Source organism: Nothobranchius furzeri, chromosome 1, assembly GCF_043380555.1.
Source record: "Nothobranchius furzeri strain GRZ-AD chromosome 1, NfurGRZ-RIMD1, whole genome shotgun sequence".
Lineage (NCBI taxonomy): Eukaryota > Metazoa > Chordata > Actinopteri > Cyprinodontiformes > Nothobranchiidae > Nothobranchius > Nothobranchius furzeri.
This window is the reverse complement of record NC_091741.1, coordinates 93,300,091-93,321,233: the sequence shown is the minus strand read 5'-3', so window position 1 is coordinate 93,321,233 and position 21,143 is coordinate 93,300,091. Positions and strand designations below refer to the sequence as shown.

Below are 21,143 nucleotides of genomic sequence, written 5' to 3'. Positions count from 1 at the left end.
ATTCCTCTCATCTTCTCTTGCAGCCAAAGGTGCCTAGCTCGGACTGGAGATACTCAGCCTCCCTGAGAGCAGGAGGTGTAATGCAGAGGTAAGCAACTTTTTTTTTCTTTGCTTAAACTACTCCATTAGTCACTTCACTTGAAAACATAAAAATTCCTATTTATATAATCTGATAAATTCCAAAAATGTTTTAATGCACAGACCAGCTCATCACTTTAAATTCATTTTTATATATTGTTTTTTTTTCACCCTGAAGTTGATTCCATCCATCATAACCTTGCAAATTAATACATAATCCTAATAATAACTAAACAATACTTGGAATGGCATTGTGATGCTCGAAGTACTTATTTTTTTAAACATAATGAGACTTTGAACAAAAATGAAATAAAAATAAACACCTTGGAACACAGTCTAATAAACAACTCCAATCCTCTTTGCAAACTACCAACATCTTAAAAGTGCTGTTCTAGATTAATAACCCTAAACTTTACAACAAATAAGTTCTGCTTCATTTATTTTTTTCACAAGCTAAATGATCTTAAAGTCTTCAAAAATGTGTCCTTCACAACCATCTCAGCTACAGTAATTTGATTCTTTTTCAGATGTAATGATTTAAATTACTTGTTATTTAATAAGCCATAAGACATAGGATTCCATAGGAAATATGAAATCAACCTTATGGATCTGTGGGTACTGTTTAACCAGAAGATTGGAACTTTTTATTGCAGGGATTAGATAACAACCTCATATTAATTCAGAAACAACAGAAGAAAGAGAGAGTCAAGTTTAAAATTTTAAAGATTTATAACTAAACAAATTAAAACTAGACTAACTTTAACACTAAATGTATGGTGTAACTAAGGTGAATGAGACGGAGAATGGCGTAGTGTGGAATGTTGCTCAGAACCAGCAAATCCAAAGAAATGATTAGTTCTGATGGGAAGTGAAGGTGATGTCTTCGCGCTAAGCTTTGGTTAGGAGATTCATAAACACATTCGACGCCATTCTTGTCGGCCTACATACCCTTAGCAGAAGTCCCCGTCTAGATCAGGAGGTGAAGAGGTCCAGCAGAAGTCCCCGTCTAGATCAGGAGGTGAAGAGGTCCAGCAGAAGTCCCCGTCTAGATCAGGAGGTGAAGAGGTCCAGCTTGACCTTTTAGAGCCGAAGTCTGTAGGAACAGTCGCGGCAGCCGACCACCAGTCTTGAGATACTGCCGGGTCACAACAGTTTGTGGGCATCTAGCGAGACCCGAACCTGGGTCGTGATGGTTCAGCTTTTATTCTGAAAGGAACCGTTGCAGCAGTTGGAACAGCAACAGATTTTATCCAGCTTGTCGTTGGTTCTTTTGGCTGAAGAGGAAAGTTACGGATTTGCCACTCCAACAATTTCTAGAATGCTTTGAACTGGTGTTAAAGATGACGTGGGCATAGTTTTATACTTCGGATGTTTTGGTTTATGGTCGAATGAAAAGATGACAGATTTACCAAGCACCACCAAAACCACGCCTCCGTCAGATCTGGCAGATTCTGATTGGATCAGTAAAGCAATGTGTCGTCTCTTGACGCTACCTGAGATCAGTCCTAGTGGAAAAATTTAAAGTCATCTTACTTATTATATACTATAGGATTATAATAAATTAATATTTTGATTTCACAGATTGGTCACATCTTATTATTGACTAACACTTTGTTTGATTAGCTTTATTAAAATAGAGTTCTTTGATTTATTAAAAGGAAAGAGTTCATTCTTTATTCTTCTCTTGAGCTGGAAAGAAAGCAGTTTATAGCAAATGCATGGGACCTTGAGGCCATATCTCATGTAGACTGGTTCTGTGTCAGAGGAGAGGGGGAAAATGACTTTTGGTGTAAAACAGTCATTTCATTTTGTTACACAGACCTGATTCTGTTCAAATATCTAACAAATACAAATAGGAAAATAAGTAATTGTAATGATTTTTGCTTTTCCTTGTTTAACTGATAATTGAATGAGACCAAAAATCTGATTTGAATCAGCGATATTCATTGTCTATCTCAGTGTTACCATAGACAGATGGAGGACTGACAGGAGGGTAGAGTGAGCTGGACGGCGGTCAGGGATGTATGAAGGGTAGGCTGTTGGGTGGACAGATGAATTATCAGGGACATGGTGACTCCTACATGACCCCCCCCCCCCCCCCCCGTTACTGCATCACCCACAAGACCCTGAAAACTGAGTCAAGGGTCAATATAGTGAAATGTCACAAAAGTATAAATAGTCACAGGTCTGATGTGTATCCTGTGTTTATTTTGTCACACACAACCATCTTTTATTTTTGAAAATATAAACCACAATTTTAACCTTAAAACACAAGTGGAATTTCAGTGTTTTTGACAAGACTGTTTTATTTTATGGTTATGAATATGAGAAAAACTAAGATACTCATGTTTAAACAGACATGCTAGTTGCTGCTGGTATCTACACTGCTAGTGCACATGGTGTAAAAATATATAGTCTCTGCAGGTATATACTGTCTGGGGTAGTTTAGATATCTACATACAAATACATATCAACGTATCCACATGTACCAGCTAATGTCCACACTGTTTATAGCAACAATCATTGTTGTCACAGACTCCCTTTTAATTATACTAATCAGAAAGAATGAACCTGAGTGAACCAATAATTCATACTAGTTCTGCTTCCTGACTCACTGATTTATCTTCTTTTTAAACATCTTTGAAGGTTGATCTGTTTATGCTGTGACATAATCAGGTCTTGTATGAAATATATTTAGGATTGCACACAGCTGTTGTAGTGGCCGTAAAGGACAAGAGGTCATCTGTACAAACAGTACAGAGCTGAATTGTGAATCTTTGGGTTAAGAGCTTGATTGTTGATTGGAAACTTCATGTGTTCCCATCAGCTCCTCAAGAGTTTTGTTGTGAAGACTGTTTCTAGGCAGAGCTAGAATGCATTGCGTGCAGAAGTGGTTATCAGATAAGTTTATGGCCAGTGGTCCAGGCTTCTAATAACAGTATTTAGACAGGGCTATTAATTCTTAAAGTCCAACTGCCAAGTTAAAGCTAACTTTGGAAAGATCTGTTATGAACTGGAAAAGTCCAACCAAATGTCAAAGACTTGTAATACCATTGGAACATCATCAAGTTAGGGGAGTCATCACTGTGGCGCATGCACGCGCAGCTCGTGCTTGAGCAGAAGTATATGAAATAAAGTGCTGTGTTCTTGTCTTTGGTATTTGGTCCAAAAGGCTGTTTGTATGTTATGAGCAGATTTGACTCATTAAAGACCCGCTGTCAAATGGTAGGCCCTTCTCCAACTCTTTTTTAAAACCACTCAACCCTCTACACTATTATGTTACAACAGCAACGTTTCCATCTCTATTTAATCTCTAAACAAAAACTAAAACGTACTTGTGGACCTACTAAAACATTAAAATGTTGAAAATTGATGAGAAAACCGATTAAATTGAAAATAAGAATGATTTGATTGTCATCAATAAAATATGATTCAGTAATTATTAGATCTGGATAAGCTTTAGAAATGAAGCTCATTTTATTTAATTTTTGGTGTCTTATTTTAAGCTTTTAGATAAAATTATTTGATAACACAAAAAACAATTGTTTTGATAATATATATTTAAAAAGAAACCCCTTTATATTTCATGCAAAACAACATGAACTTTTATGATTGCACTGTTGCAATAAACCAACCTTTTAAGGGAATATGCTCCTTTACATGCCATGAAATCATTTTGTGGAATACTAAATCATTAAATTATTTTAAAGGGGTGGTTAATTGAAAACCCATTTTTAAAGGATTATTTCTGATTATAAACAGTCACTCTGAGATTTTCATGCAGGCTGAACATGAAAACCATCTCCTACACTTGTCTCCTGCATTAGCTTCTGATAGAAAAAAGACAGAGAAACATCTGGATGTGATAGGCATGCCAGATCTACGTCACACTGTCACTTAACATTCATGGACTGACCTATCTTGACTTGCGACAGGAAATGCTGTTGTTGTTTTACCATCCAGGAATTAGCAGCAGATGTCTCGGCTAGTAGAAGCTAGCCGTTGTTAGCAACTCCACCACACAGCAGAAGCTCCTCTTGGCTTGAATTAATTGTGAAGATAAAACATCCACGCTGCAAGTCAGTGATAGAGTCATGTTGCTGTTAACAAATCTGGGGTGAGAAGTCCAAATATCATTAAATACGAGTCCAAAGCCTGCTGTCTGAAGCTCAGCTTTGACATGGGCAACTTTTAATTCCAAAAAATGGTATATATGTTCCCCCGAGAACATCTTACAAGACCTTCATTCCTAATAGAGATCACTGCAAATGTATTGATAAACATGAAGTCGAGTCTCTTTGGATTGTAACAGAATATCTGTTGTAGTTTTGTAGCACAACAGAGAGTGTGATTTTTTTTCAAGTAAAAGAAAAGGTGCTGAAATTCACCAGACCAAGTGTGAAAATGCAAGAAGGACCTTCTGTAGTCCATAATCTGGGGAACGTAATACAAATGTAGCATCAATTCATTCTAATCTTTATGGGATCAGGATTTTTTTTTTCATGTATCAATTCAGTTTACAGAGGTAAAAATACAGTTCCACAACATTGTTTTATTGATTCTCAAATTCATAAAAAATCCACAAATACAGATTTAGTAACTTCAGAATGTCAGCTCACCACCTATCTTTGGATGCTGTAGAATTAAGAAACCTTCTCCGTTTTTTAACATTTTGATGTGCATCTTTTACATTTCAGTTCAGTGCACATGGAAGAGTCGTCGGTCATGCAGGGAGCTCAAGGCGTCCTGGTGCAGAACTGGCCCACTGCATCGAGTGCTGCTGGTAAGAATCTGTCAAGATGCTCTCACCTAAACCACGTGTCAGATAATGGGTACCCTAGTCTTAAGACTCAAATTGCACTCACCATTGTTTCTGTTTAAGTAGTGTGACAAGACAAGAAATAAAAAACTTCCATTTCTTTCCAACGTTATCTTCCAGCTTTTCAATAAAAATGATCAGGTAAAGATAAGCAAAGTGGGATATTTCACTAAAGATATTTAGCTTAGTTCTTTATTAGTATTATTTTGCTGTTATCACTAATTAAACTTTGAGTCACATTTAGTTGAATTTAGAAGTAAAAAAAATGGGTTTCTGAAAATATGACAGCAATGGTAAATAATTTAGGGAGAGCAAATGAAACTTTTATTATAGATGCAATGTAAGAACAACAATACACGGGCATGCACAAAAATGAAATGAATAGTTTGGTTCTCATATTGTTAAATACATTTGTTCTGTTAGAGCAAGTGTTATTGTTAGTCAAAACAATTCTGAATCAGTCGTTTCTGCACTGACATGAGCTGTCTCTTCACAGCTGACATGCATCTTCCCATAAACCTGTTTTCTAACTGCAAATTAAACTCATTCTTTATTGATGTGGGCTTTATTTCTCTGAGAGTTTAAGAGACGTATAAACGTAAGGTTTGCTGGCAGCACATTAAGACTCAAGACTTCATATGGACTTGTTATATGGACTTTGCTTTGATTTATTGCCCAGTCATAAAGATGTTTACAAATCCATTTTCACTATATTTGGTCACATAAATACAATTTGTGGTGACAAAGGAGGTATGGAACATCCAAAGTGAACATTTGATAATAAAGAAGAAAAAGGAGGATTAGGAGTGAAATACAAAGCAGTAAACATGAGACACATAAAACTAATCTATAGAGGCAACATTAAGTAATTGCAATGAACATTGAGCCGGACCAATCTGGTATCCATTTTATAGACAGGAGGCAGTGGGCTAGGCATGAAAACAAACTACCCACGCTAACGAATGTGTCTTTCTATCTGAACTCATGTACGTGCAGCCTCCTCCGCTCTGTCATCGATTTCTTGCCTTTGCTGAGGACTTACAGCTTACAGGCACTTCAAAACACAAGTGATAGAAAGGAAAGAAAAACAGACAGAATGAAAGATGGAGGGAACGAGACAGACAGTGGTGACGTCCTCAGGGTAGGTCAGTAGCAATAAGATCAGCTTGCAAGGATTAAAGATGGTCTCATCTGGCTGTTGTTGTTAAAGACAACATGCCGTGCACACGCATTAAAATCACCTTAACCCCAGGGCTGATTGCTCCTTCTGTTTTTCATTGCTGTTCAGGTTAGGAATTGAGGAACAAGCTGGAGGCGACATTAGTTTCATGTTCAATTTGAGCAGTTCATGACTAAGCTTGTCAAACATCTGAAAACCTTTGATTCTATCTGAGTTGCTGATGGACGGGAGAATCATTTCATTCTGCTGATCCCATCTGAGGAACGAGGGAAATGGAGATATTGATTGGATGTGACCTGTCGGCTCCTTCTGCGTCACAGGCTGTGCTATTTAAAGCCGCATCTTCTCATTTGTCAGTCATCCTCTCATATTAAGGGAGTTTTCAGTGAATGAAATGTTTCAACTTAGGTGCAGTTTACCTACAGGGTTCCATCTCTTCAATGAAACACAGGAAGCTGAAAAACACCCGTGTGTGTGTGTGTGTTTTTCTTTTCCATTTTGGATCTGCAGCCGCATGTGCTCATAAGCAGTCAGTGTGTGTTTGGTGATGTCTTGTGTCGCCATATTTGCTGGACAGTCTCATTGTAAGTGTGTGTTTTGTCTGATGTTTTGTGTGCTTCGCCGGCTGTGGCAGATGGTGCACAGCAGACGCCCAGATTAACAGAACCACATTAGTGAAATCAGGCTTCTGCTTGGTGTAGAAGTCACCCTCCCTGCCTGTTCATCACTCCCTGTGTGTCTGTCCCTTTATCACAGATTGTGTGGTGAAAAAAGGGCAGCGCTATATTAAAACAAACCATCCTTCCAGACTGGAAGAGAAGATGGAGGGTGATGGATGACTTGAAAGCCCCCCCCCCCCCGAAAGAAAAAAAAAACAATCACTGTCAGATATAGCAATAGATTCTTTTTCGAGGAGGTGACAGTGACTAAATCAAAGTGACATTTGAGAGAGCCTGCAAAATAAAAATAAAAAAGGAAAAAAGGAAAAAGCAAACAAAAAAGAGGGAGGGATTCACAGGGATGCTGTTGCTAAGGGAGAAAAAGCTTCCAGCATTATTCTCCCATCACCATAAGCACAGCCACCAGCCTGCCTCACAGAAGGGCTTTGCTTGCCTCCTGGAAACCATTTGTGCCCCCCACCCCACCCACACCACCCCCCACCCATCACCCCTTAATCACACTGGCATGAGAGGGACGAAGTGGGGCATTTATTCAAGAGCTGAAGCAAACATGAGGTGCTGGACAAAAGGTTCCCAAGGGGAGGAAATAGGGGGGAGATAAAATCAAACAGACTGTATCTTTAGATGAAGGATGTGACACTGGCAGATAAAATCTAAATTGAACAAGCAGGTAGTGAGCACAAGATAGGAGAGGGAAACAGAGGACAAGCTGTTAAAAGAGAAAGATGATAACAGACACAGGAGTGTGACCTAAATTCACTTGGGCGTTGGTCTGTTGCAGATATGGATGCGGGTTTACTGTTTTGACCTAAAGCTTACACGCACACATTAAAGCATTCAGCACTTATATGGACACAGAGGAAGCCAGCTCTGATTAGTGTTAGCAGTTATCAAGAGCAGTTGGCAGATTTTGAAGTAAATATAGACTCAATGTTGAAAGCTAAAAGGCAGAAAGATGTTGAGACCAGATTCATGCTGCATTAGATCCTTCTTTGGCTAAAAGCACAAATAAAGAAGCTGCATTCAATTTTTAGGATTGTCAACCCATAAATGTACTTTGTTAAACCCATATGTTCCTAGGGTGGCAATAAAATAACTCTGAATTATGATGAAATTATGTTTTCAGTTACCAACATTTCAGTTAAAACACGGATAAAACACATTTTAGGCACAAAGATAAGGCAAAGCGATGATTCTGGGATCTTTCACTGTTCCTGAATCCTTCCAGCCCATCTGTCTCCTTTTCTCTGGTGTTATTTCGTGTTCTTTTATTAGCATGCTGTTGCTTTGTTCTATTCGGTGCTGCCATCATCTTTAAATATCATGCCAGCACACTCTCTCTCTCTCTCTCTCTCTCTCACTCTCTCTCTCTCTCACTCACTCTCTCTCTCTCTCTCTCTCTCTCTCACTCTCACTCTCACTCTCTCTCTCTCTCTCTCTCTCTCTCTCTCTCTCTCTCTCTCTCTCTCTCTCTCTCTCTCTCTCTCTCTCTCTCTCTCTCTCTCTCTCTCTCTCTCTCTCTCTCTCTCTCTCTCTCTCTCTCTCTCTCTCTCTCTCTCTCTCTCTCTCTCTCTCTCTCTCTCTCTCTCTCTCTCTCTCTCTCTCTCTCTCTCTCTCTCTCTCTCTCTCTCTCTCTCTCTCTCTCTCTCTCTCTCTCTCTCTCTCTCTCTCTCTCTCTCTCTCTCTCTCTCTCTCTCTCTCTCTCTCTCTCCACAAAAGGTAGAAAAAATGAATTTCACAGTTTATTACGGCAAAAATGATTTCTTCTAATGATCCAAAGTTCAGACACCTAACATTTATCGTAGCACTGATCGCTTTCTGATTTGTATTTGATCAGCATGACCATATGTTCAATGGCAATCTGCCCCAAAATATCTGCGCAAGATCTCGCACAAAATCATGTTTTATATTCAATAATCTTTTGACAACATTCATCAGTACTTTTTTTGCTAAGAACTCTCTTTGCTGTTAGCAGAGTTGGGAATTTATGGTAATTTATGCAGGCACTCTGAAATATTCAGCTATCCTCGAAGAGGGAGCAGTAAAACAGAGATATGAATATGAATCATATTTCTGAGTTAACAACAGTAACTCATTTTGGTTTTCAAATAAGCATGCCTCAAACATAAAGATATGCCCTTTTAGACCAGGTGTGGTCCCACTGCAAAAAAAAAAAAAAAAAAAAAACATTACATCTAAGTTTAATTCCAGCTTATTTGCACGATTTGAGACACAGAACAACACACGCCCACAGAAAACACCACCACCTCCACACGACCAGCCTCTGTGCCTGTCTGTTGCCAGCGTGAAGAGGACACTCATCACCATCAACGCCCGGAAAGCAGCAGTTTCGGACAACATCCCTGGTAGTGTGCTGAAAGACTGCGCAGAGGAGCTGAAGAATGTCTTCACAGACATCTTTAACACCTCGCTGAGGCAAGCCACTGTCCCATCATGTTTCAAGACTGCCACCATCATACCTGTACCAAAGAAACCATCACCAGCTTGTTTCAATGACTACCGCCCTGTGGCACTGACACCCATTATTATGAAGTGCTTTGAACGACTAGTCATGTCACACATCAAATCCACCCTACCCCCCACTCTGGACCCATACCAGTTCGCATACAGAGCGAAATGATCCACAGAGGATGCAATCTGCTCTGCCCTCCACCCAGCCCTAACTCATCTGGACAAGAAAGACTCGTATGTGAGAATGCTGTTCATAGACTTTAGCTCAGCATTCAACACCATAATACTACAACAACTCATCTGTAAACTGGACAGACTAGGCCTCAGCACCTCCCTTTGCAACTGGCTGCTGGATTTCCTCAGCCAGAGGCGGCAAGTGGTGCGTGTGGGCAACAAGGTCTCAAACAGCATCACCCTGAGCATGGGGGCTCCACAAGGCTGTGTGCTCAGTCCTCTGCTCTTCACCCTGTTGACACATGACTGCGCACCAACCTATAGCTCCAACCACCTTGTGAAGTTTGCGGACGACACAACGCTGGTAGGACTCATCACCAAGGACGATGAGACCCACTACAGGAAAGAGGTTGAGCTCCTGACCACTTGGTGCAGAGACAACAACCTCCAGCTAAATGTTAGTAAGACCAAGGAGATCATTGTCAACTTCCAGAGAGGCCACAACAACTACCCCCCATTGACCATCGACGGCGCTGCGGTGGAGAGAGTGAGCAGCACGAAGTTCCTGGGGGTGCACATCAGGGAGGACCTCTCCTGGACCACCAACACAGCTTCACTGGCCAAGAAAGCACAACAGTGCCTCTACTTCCTGCGCAAACTCAAGCGGGCAAGTGCTCCACCACCCATCCTGATCACATTCTACAGAGGAACTATTGAAAGCATCCTCTCCAGCTGTATCACTGTGTGGGGCGGTAGCTGCACTGACTATAACAGGAAAGCTCTACAGCGCATTGTGAGAACGGCTGAGAGGATAGTTGGTGCACCACTCCCCTCCCTGCAAGACATTTACACCACTCGCCTCACCCGCAAAGCCATCACAATTGTCAATGATGCCACCCACCCTGTGCACTGTCTGTTCAGCCTCCTGGCCTCTGGAAAGAGATACAGAAGTCTCCGCTCCCGCACTACCAGGCTCACCAACAGTTTCGTCCACCAGGCTGTGAGACTGCTGAACTCTCTTCCCTCACAGATCCCAGCCAGCAGAATCACCAGGGTGACAGGGGTATAGGATGACAGACTGGACCCTACACCACACCCCACACACACACACACACACACACACACACACACACACACACACACACACACACACACACACACGCACACGCACACACCACACACCACACACACACACACACACACAAAAAGGAAATAGTGGTTGAACCAATAATGGGGTAAACATTTCTGATTGTAAAAAACTACCTCTGCATAGAAATTGCACACACCTGCTGCTATATGTTTTGTATATTATTAGCGATATTTACCTGTTTAATATTATCTTATTGTTAGGGATGTTTTTTGTTTTGTTATTGTTGTGCATCTGCACTTTATGTAAATGTCTACGCATGGGACAGTCTGAAACGTAATTTCAATTCCTTGTATGGCAAGCACATTCGAAGAATTGACAAATAAAGTATTCTATTCTATTCTATACTATTCTAATTTCCACCTTCCTGTCCTTCCAATTTTGCGATGGGCATCATATTTTTATCTGCATCGGCACCCTTCTCGTCTCCTTTTCTACCACCTCCTCCGTAAGTTATGTAACACTGCACTGCAGTTCACTGTGCCTCAGCCCAACTGGCTGATGGGAGGGCAGGAAAAGGGGGTGAATTAAATAGATGCGGCTAAATGGAGCACTTGTGATTTGAGTCACTGTGAAAACCACAAGGGGAGGGCACAAACATCAACACACTGGGAATGATGACTTCACAAATTAAACTCAACAGAGCATAGCTTAAGCTGTAAAGATGCATAGTGAGTGCCATGATTCTCTTTAGGGTTCTGTTCATGAGACATTGGGGTTAATTTCATCCATGTGCTTAAACAGCAATGACAGTGAAACTTATGTGCAATTTATATGAATGTAATGTGCAAGAAGGTTATCAGTGACGGACGAGCAGTTTGATACCCAGTCACATTAGAGTTGCCGTGAACATTGATGTGCATGATTAAGACTGGTGTCAGTAACTTGCAGGGCTGGGTGTTGGCTGATAACATTTTCACGCTGAATTAAGGAAAAGGTCACAGCAAATCAGAGATAAGCTGAGAAGGGAGTGGAAGACAGAAAAAATAAAATAAGTCGAGCAGAATGAAGAGAGAGGTAAAATAACAGCAATACACTAATCAAAAATCACAAACCTCACTCCAGCATTGGATTAGGAGTTTTTGATTTGATCTAGAAATACATGAGAAAATAAAAATATGTAAATCTAGTCATTCAAATTGTGTACTTAAGACATGGTTGGAAAAACATGCAACCCTTTGTTTACACCATCTCATTTTCAGTTGAATCAGAGCTGAATGCAACCTGACCAAAAATGTCATGTATATTTTAAAGTCAACATAAGACATCGTCACTTTTTGTTTGCATTACTCTGTCCTGCTTTACTCGTTTCCATCTGTCTGCTTTCAGCATGACTCATCACTCTCTTGGGTGTAATTGTGTTTATTGCTGCAAGTTTCCCATGGGCACTACTGTCTCGTCAAGTTTTCACAATTGGTTAGACAGGTAGTATTATAGAACCAAAGGAAGGAACACTTTAGAGCAAAGCCCTGCCCTGTATTGTGGTATTATGGCTTCTCATTTATGAATATTTATGCTGTCTATTTAGCTTTTGGTTTATATGTAAAATTGAATCAGATTCAAATCACTGGAGGGAGTCAAATGAGGACATTTTCTCTGACAAAAGTCTTGTTTGTTAAATAAGTGTAACTTTTTCTGTCTCAGTGTCTAAATGTCAAACAAGCACTGTCTGGCTTTAGGCTTGTCCTGTCCTAAATATCTTGATCTCTTTGTCAAATAATGTGCTTTCTGCAGCACCCAAGTTCCATCGTATCATTGGTTTAGCTAAAATGACCAGCTTTAGCACACAGCATGGTGGTACAGTCTGTACTACTGTTTCCTGGCAGCAAAAACTTTACCATTTCAAATCCCACCTGTGCATCCTTTTTTAATGCAGAGTTGGCATTTCCTCCCCATGGATCTAGTTGCACTTTACATTGGTTACCTAAACATAAATAAATATGAAAAGAGAAAAATCCAGGTTCAGGATCCAAACCAGTTTTAGCATATCCACCTAGATGCTGTAGTGCTACACAAACAGACTCTACCTCCCAATGACGTCACAATTGCTGTGTAACTTTGGTCCTGCCATGCAGTAAAGAAAAGAAAAGAAAGAAGTTAAAGTCTTTCCACAAACTTGACATCTTTGCCCTGGGTCCTTCTAGAGGCCAGTTTTATGTCTTCTGGTTGGATGGAGCATTGTTTAGTTAATCTTCCCTTTGGTAAGCAATCAGAGTAAAGTATAGCAAGTGGGTCATTGCACTGAAGAGGAAAGCAAAATGACAGATTGTTTATTTTTCCCAGCTATATATATTTGGTTATACTGTTTGAATATCAGCAAAAGTGTGTGTTTTATGGCAGATGACTGCAGCAGAACATTGCATATGTGATGGAGGTATCTCAGATTTGTCACTGACATAACATCAAAAGTCATCAATGACCCACAAAATTAATATTAAAATTATACTCTGTGAGTTAAAAAAATGCAATTAAGACATAAAATATAGCTGATATTAAATTCTTTAAAAAATGTCAGGACATGAGATACATGTTACTTATTCACCTATATCTTTCTAATTACACAAACAAGAACCAAGGGATTTCCAAACATGTATTTTATCAAATAATAAAAGGTGTAAAGATGCTGAAACAAAATCTGAATGCACATTCATTGTTTGAACATGCATGGGAATAACTAGAAAGAAACAATAGATTTTTTCTGTCTGTGCTCTTTTTGTCAGATGGTGAAGGAGGAGAGGTTTCACCCCCGATGGGTGCCGGCGTAGACAGCAACAGCTGGCACTTTCGTTACGGCCCAGGTGGGCCCGGTGGACCCCCGCAGCACCTGAAGCCTGGCGAGGTTCCTCCTGAAGCTTTCATCATTCCTGGCTCACCCGCCATAATATCCATCAGACAGAACCAGGGAGGAGAGGACGACAAGAGCGATTTCATCACCTTTGGAAAGAAAGAGGAGGCCAAGAAAAAGAAGAAGAAGAAGAAGGAGAAGGAGAAGAAAGACAAAAAGGATAAGGGGAAGGATGATGGGGATGAGTAAAGCTGTAGAAAAAGAAAGCAAGTTGCAAAGGATAAAAGGGCGTTGCTAAAACAGAGGTACCAACCAAAGTTCACTGGGCAAAAAGAGAATCTTATTTACTACCTATCGTCATTGAAACATTGCAGAGTGTTTACTCTTGGTCCTGGCCTTACCAAGATTTATTTTACCTTCAGTTATCTACTGATGTAAATTATATATCTTGCCTTTATTCAACTAAAGATTAAACAGACAATAAAAGGATTGTTTTTTCTCTCCATGCCCCATGTGCCTATGCCCCCTTAGTCGAGCCGAGTCATGTCACAATTTTGCGAAACAAAGAACCACTCTTTGCCCCTGTCTTGATTTGTTTCTCCTTTAGCCCAATGGGTATGTTGGCACCTCTGTCTTACCCCCTCCCCAATGTGTAAAGCATCCTCCCAACAAGGAGACTAATGTTTTGAATAAAACAACAAAAAACTGTGCCAGCTTAAGGAAAAGAAGACACACGAAGAAGACTGACACAGTTGCATGCAGTCTGGAGCTGGACACACTACTTGTAAATAGCACAGACAAGAGTCACTGAAACTAAGGCTAATATAACACTGCTGCAGATTCACTGGTAATTACCAACAGTGTTATCGGAAATCTGAACGAAACCACATGTACACACACATCCACACGTTCAAACACCAACTTATTATCCATGACAAAATGGACTAGGAAAGCACTTGAGGCCTAAAAAGAGGAAGAGAGGAGAAAGGAGAGAGAATAAACTGACGTACAAGAAATGTGCTTAAAACTGGACACCGCAAGCTTGTTGCCCTGCACTATCACCTCTTACGTGCAAATATACGTCAGCTCTCTCAGGATGGAAGCAGAATTGATTGCAATCACTTTATATTTGCTCACTGCATTGAAACAACAACAAGCTTCATCTCTTGCCAGAACCCCAGCTGAGGATTATGGAGATCACTGGGGAAAAGAAGGAGGAACAAAGGAAGATGCTTCATGTTTTCCTGAGCATCAAAGAGGGTAGAGTCCAGCTGAGCTGGCTGGAGCCTTGGAAGTCTTTTAGTGGACTCTAAAGAAACATCACTTTTTCTTCTCTTCCTGGTGCAGGAAAAGCCTGATGCTTTCTACTCTGAATGTTTGGTAGCAACCAATCCTCACCTAATACCTTGAGTTTACAAACAATCACCTGCTTGTACTTGCTCCCAGCTGCCACAAACCAAATTTTACCCCAGCTACTGTTTTTCCCCTAGTTACTCGTCCTGCATTGACTGACTCTCATAGAATATTTTTGATTTATTATTGTTGTTTATTCTTTGTTTGAGATTAATTTTTACACTGTCAGTTATTGTCTTCATCCCAGTTTCATGCCTTACCTGCCCACTATGAATTTACCCTCAGACATTGACCCAAACCCCTGCTCTGACCCCCTTCTCAGGATCACTTCTGGGGACGGCCTGCTTTGAACATTGTGGTGTGCTGAGAACAGCATGGAGTAATGTAGACAGGGGCCTGGGGAGAACCAGTCAGGGGTCTGGGCCCTGAATCTTTTTCAGATGTTACTGAAGTGCAAAACGGTTCAGTGCTTTTAACTTGTGAATACTACAGTATGTGGTTAATTTCCTGTTTGTAGACACTGCTGAGAGGGAAGCAGGTGGGAGGAGACTGTGAAGAGATGGGATAAAGCGAGGACTGGTGCACCATCGGCGGAACCTTCTTCTTCATGTATATTAGAAGAAAGGTTAACAAATTTGATTGTTTAGTAACACAGAGTCTCATTTTCGCATCTATGTATGCTGTAAAGGTAGCGTAGACCTTCTGTAGATTGTCTCAAAAGTACTGATGGGGGGGTCTAGATTTCACACCCCAAAGCTTTATCCTATAAACTCTATCACAGGCTGTTCTGAAAAGGGACACATTCACAGCTCAACACCTGCTTCGGTTGGTTTCCCTCCTTTTGCCTGTAACTTAATGCCATGTCCAAAAAGTTTGTTATTTTTCTTTTTTGGCTCAGTATGATGTCACTTCATTAGGTGGCTGCTGCATGTACTGCTCTAAGGAAACACATACTATATAGAGAAATATATATATATAAATATAGCTCGATAGATTACTATGATTTAATTATTTTCTAATATCATTTTTCTTCATTTTTCACACAGGAACTATTTGTGTGTACAGCTGTTTCTGCCAAACATCTATGTAAAACAATCTTCACGCTCCACAGATGTTTACTGGCATCCACTAACCTTCTCTAGGTATTTGTAAATGATATAGTGTGATACCTTTCAATGCAAGTTTTTTTTCTCTCTCTCTCTTTTACCAACAGGGGTTCTGCATTTAAGAACAAGCAAAGCAAGAAAAAAAATCACTCTGTGTCTGGCTTTGACATGATGATCTAACACTGTATTATTGTATCTGAAATATGTATGTTCTTATGAAGAGCTATCACTTCCCTTTCACTCTCATGAAAAGAAAAAAAAAGAAAAGAAAAAAGTGTGTTAAAAGAAAAATAGCAAAAAAAAATATATGTTAGTGTATGCTTATGTTTGGTGAGCATTCATGCTGTCAATCTTTCCCAATGTATGGTGGTGAACTATGGTGGCGATGTGCTGTCCAAATTGGATCAGCAGAGATTTGTTGTGAAACCTTTTCTTGTACACCCTTTCATCAACTGTAACAGTGATGTAGTGAATTTCATTTATTTCATTTACTTTTTTAATTTTTTTGTTTTACCTAAATTGATACAGTGGTAATGTGTTTGGTTTAAAAATCACCAATAAAATTTCTTTTGTAAAAGAAATGTTGAATTTATTGTTTGGGAATTAATACTTCATCCTTAGCAGTCAGAAAGGATCACACGGACAGAGACTGATTACCTCCCCCCCAAGTTTGTAGGGAAAAAAACAATCATTTAGATGCATGACAGTCAGCATGAGACAAACCTTTCTAGGCAGTAGATTCAATTTGTTACCTTGTCTTGCAAATTTTCACTTTCCCAAAATGTTATTCATTTTTAAATCCCACATTGATGTGTGGAATGAAAACATATTGCCACTTTATTTGGACTGAAATACTGAGAAAATGCCACTGTTACTTTAAAAACATATTCAGAGAAAACGTATTGTCTACATAATTCAAAGGTGGCTGACTGAGATAGGAGGGGTTCAAGATTTCTACAATCTATAAATCTACAATTTGTTAAGCTCCTACAGGAAGCAAGGAAAACTGTTTCCGTGGTTACAGCTATATAGGGAATTATTTCTATAGCAACAACCTGATATATGTACCCGACATGGGCATGTTGACAGCAAGGTGCTCCTTATGGGCTCAAGGGTGTGTCCTCGTCAGACGACTCAGAAAAAAACTCTGCAGGTTAGTCTGGGTGGTGAATCCATGATGAAACACCACAAACACTTAACAGATATAACAAAGCAAAAAGATGGAGTCTTGTAGAGAATCTCTTAAACAAAAGCACTTTACACCCACATTTCCAAAGTGCCTTCGGCTACCCATTCTCTAGAGAATTCATGAAATGTGCGCTGGTATTTTCAGAGTGTGTTTGAGACATACAAACACATCTTAAAGGTGCAGCCTCCAGTTTTTTATCTGCAAGACTAAGCATCCGTAATTTATGAACATGATACATGAAAGAAAGAGCACAGCATTCAAAATCTGTTATCCAATTTAGACATTGCCCAATCAAAAGACACGTTTCTATACAGCATAATCACATGCAATAGCATGCTTTCACTTCACACATGAACACAGGAATCAATATATTTTGTTTTAAGGCTTAAGTGGTTGCCAGCTGCAGTGACTCAGCAAAATCATTAACCTGCAAGACAGAAAGTTCTTTAAAAGGAGATGGTAAGATATAGATCAACACTATTATTAAATTATTATTCTAACAGTGAGCTGCTTATAATATCACATACTCAGAAAATGTGTTTGCTTAATTAATAAACACCAAATTAATTATTTTCTTTGTGTGAACTAAAATGTATTTTAAACCGACAGAGGCTGATACCTGAAGCCTGCTGCACATGAGAGCAAACTGCTGAACAACCTCGAATGACTTTTAGCTCAGCAGATACCTCGCTGTGTGCCCCTGATTTTCACTGAGTTTTCTGCCTTACAAGATGCTGAGGTGAAAATCTAACCGGTTTGAAATTTTTCGCCTTAAGCGATTACTCAGCGTGTGCGCACTATGTGAGCTGCAGGCTGACTCATTCAATCAATAAGATTTTATTTATAAAGCGCTTTTCAAGCAAACGTGCGACTCAAAGTGCTTTACAAAATTAAAATGACCCCAAATTCCCTTAACTGTTTAAAAGCAATAACAGTCACACACACACACACACACACACACACACACACACACACACACACACACACACACACTAGTGGCCAATCAAATTGCGTTATTCACTCACATGATTCCAAGAATGACAGCCTTCTTCTCCTTCTTCTTCTCCTTCTTCTTCTTCTTCTCCTTCTTCTTCTTCTTCTTCTTCTTCTTCTTCTTCTCCTTCTTCTCCTTCTCCTTCTTCTCCTTCTTCTTCTTCTCCTTCTTCTTCTTCTCCTTCTTCTCCTTCTTCTTCTTCTCCTTCTTCTCCTTCTTCTTCTTCTTCTTCTTCGAGTTAGGCAAGCTGGACACCTAAAAGGCATATTGCTGCCACAACAACCACCCCCACCAGTGAGCCAGCACGACCCAACACAACAAGCACACAAACCGAGCGGGTCCTCCAAATCAACAACAAAGTAGCTAATAAGACGGCAGTCCATGATTACAAAAAACAAAAACAAAAAAATTAAACTAACACCCCCCACCCACCCCCACCCCCCCCAAAAAATAAACAGAAGAAAAGAAAATGTACCATGGTTCACCAATGATTGCAACTACATGCATTAAAGGTGATAATAGCAACTCAGACAATTTCAGTAAACACTGACAGATTTGCATATATAAAACAACAATTGGAAAATAACACTAAAACAGTCATCTTCATAAAATAGAGTTTTTCATGGGTACCATGAAAGGCGTTCGTTGACTGTGATGAGTTCTGAAGGGACAACGTAAAACAAAATGACACATGCTGTTTTAAATTACATCTTGCAAATGAAGAAATGTAAGTGAGTTCAAATAAATTATGTTTGTATAGTCAAAAATAGGAAGCAGAAGCAGAGTCACAATATGCTTCCGTTATTCAAAGTAAAAACAATAAATTGTGTTCGTAAGCAACTACAGATCTTATGAGAAACTGCCTGGATATGATTTTTGAAGAATAAGTCTGGTTCTATCTGTTACAACCCCCATGCCATGCAGCTGGTGGTCCAGTGTTTTATGTAGCCTTTTCTTTTGATTTCTTATTCCTGTCTTCCTCCTGCTGCTGTTTACATCAGAGTTGCACTGGGCACCACAATGAGATCCACATACTTGGAAACAAGATGGCAGCCTCCACAGTGCATACCGTTACCATGGGAGCAACAATGAGATCCGGCATTAGCCCCTTCACCAAAGATCCCTCCACGCTGTGCCAGCTGTGCTCGATTGGACTGATTGTTTCAAAGACACCAGAGAAGATTATAAAAAATGTATATATTTTGGAATATTAGACATTTGTATTTATTTTATTTAACACTTATTCTAACGGTGCCATTATAATTTCAGAGAATGAGGAAAGCAGCAGCAGCAGTGAGGCAAATGAGTAGCCTGGCCAGCCAGACTCTCTCTAACTCTGCACAGAGACTGAGGCCTAGTCCACACGTAGCCGGGTTTTTATTAAAAACGAATATCCGCCCCTCCAAAAACTTGCATCCACACCACCTCGTTTTTAAAAAAAAACAACTCTGTCCACACGTACCCGGATAAATACGTTGTTAAGGACATGCCAGACCTGTAGGCGGCAGTACTTCCCCCGTTCTTAACCTCGTCCTTCGTCTGTGGTCTTCCGCAAGGAGCAGTAATTCCGCTTGCAAAAACAAACAAGCAAAAAGAGCTTGGACAATTGATAAAGCGAGTGCAGCTCTGAGGGCATCCAAGTTGTCGGCTAGTGTAAACACAGGTCGCACACGTGATGTCAGCATTTTTTTTGTCGCGGAAAGTGACGTTGCGGACCTTAAAACTCCGGTTCTCTTTCTTAACATTCGTTTCGATGTCTCACTATGGGATACGCCACTCCGCGGATTCCTCAGAAGCACTTATCTCAATACGCCAATCCTGATTGGCCAGTGACCGTGACGTACGCGTCACCTGCTACTATAAGTAGCAAGCGTCCCAACGCACACACCATTCAATCACCTCTTCTCGCTTCGGTGGTCGCTTATCTCTAAGGTAAGTTAACTCAACTGTTCACAGACGGAGCCAGCTAATATCCTCTCCGTCGCCGAACGTTAACTTACTGTCCTTCTGTCCTGACCTTCACCATAGGCTCGGGGCATAACGAGCAGCTTCACACTCCAGTGCACCTGTTCGTTATCTTGCTAACACACCAGTTAGCCCACATGGAAGCCGCTCCTCCCACCAGAGGAGTCGACGGCGCAGGAGCTCGCCTCGGTACCTGTGGGAACAAAATCTCAAGCAAAGACCCGCACAAGGTCTGCTCGAGCTGCCTCGGGCTGGAACACACCCAGCTGGCATTGGAAGTCCCCGGGTCATGTGAGAGCTGTGCTTGCTTCACCCTGAAGAGCCTTCGCCGGCGGCTAGCGCGCCAAGCTAGCCTGTCGGGGACGGACCCTTGCCTGCCGGCCCCTGGGCCACCGCCTGGGGACACCAGCGAACATGTCCTCCCGGAGCCGGAACCGTGTGCCGAACTCAGCTGGGGCTCACAGCTCGTACCAGCCGGTCCGAGCCACCCCGTCGAGGACGTGTTGGAGTTGGACTACGGAGACGACGCGGACACCTCGGAACTCTTCATTTCAGAGGAGGACGAGGATGACGACGTTTTTCTCCCCATCGCTCAGGCCTCCATGCCTAGCTTTCCGTCCTCTCCCAGGGATGGAGCGGCTTCTCCGGCCGCCCACCTGGACATGCAGTCAGTCTGCCGACGCGCTGCGACCAGGCTCAACATCCCTTGGCCCACCGTGGTCACTGAGGCTGTCAGATCCCGCTATGAGGGAAAGAAGCTGCCTCAGGCCACAAGGGCGGCAAAGCCTCTCCTTCCCGCCTTCCCGGAGCTTCTCCAAGAAGTGAGGTCCTCCTGGGACAAACACCCTTTCAGCTCCAGGTCTCCTGTCCAAGGAGCCTCCTCGTTGGACTTCGAGGGGATGGAGAAGGCTGGCATGCTTCGCATGCCGCCGATGGAACCGCTGGTTGCAGCACACCTGCACCCACGGCTCTCGGCAACTTCCTCCAGGCCTCCCGCTCTCCCTGCGAAGGCGGACCGCTTCCAGGTGGCGCTGAACGAGAGGGCGTACAAGGCTGCCGCCATCTCGGTCCTAGCTTTGAATGTCTCCTCCATGCTCTCGGCGTACCAAGCAGAGCTCTGCGAGGACATGAATACAAAGCCGGACCCGGAGGTGTGGGAGGAAATCACCGTACTGACCGACATCTGCCTGCATGTGCAGCG

The 21,143-nt window shown here is 41.3% G+C and overlaps 1 protein-coding gene across 12 annotated transcripts in view; it reads left to right on the top strand.

Annotated features, from left to right (window-relative positions):
• The window catches only part of LOC107395889 (protocadherin 2 alpha c), a 171,913-nt gene extending 155,538 nt beyond the window's left edge, over positions 1-16,375 (top strand). For all 12 annotated transcript variants that reach the window (XM_070551817.1, XM_070551812.1, XM_070551814.1 and 9 more), the window contains exons 2-4: positions 24-88; positions 4,776-4,861; positions 13,271-16,375. In XM_070551817.1, the coding sequence (XP_070407918.1) occupies positions 24-88; positions 4,776-4,861; positions 13,271-13,584 (465 nt within the window). In that variant the 3' untranslated portion in view covers positions 13,585-16,375. The remainder of the gene's footprint in view (positions 1-23; positions 89-4,775; positions 4,862-13,270) is intronic.
• The last annotated feature ends 4,768 nt before the right edge of the window (positions 16,376-21,143 follow it).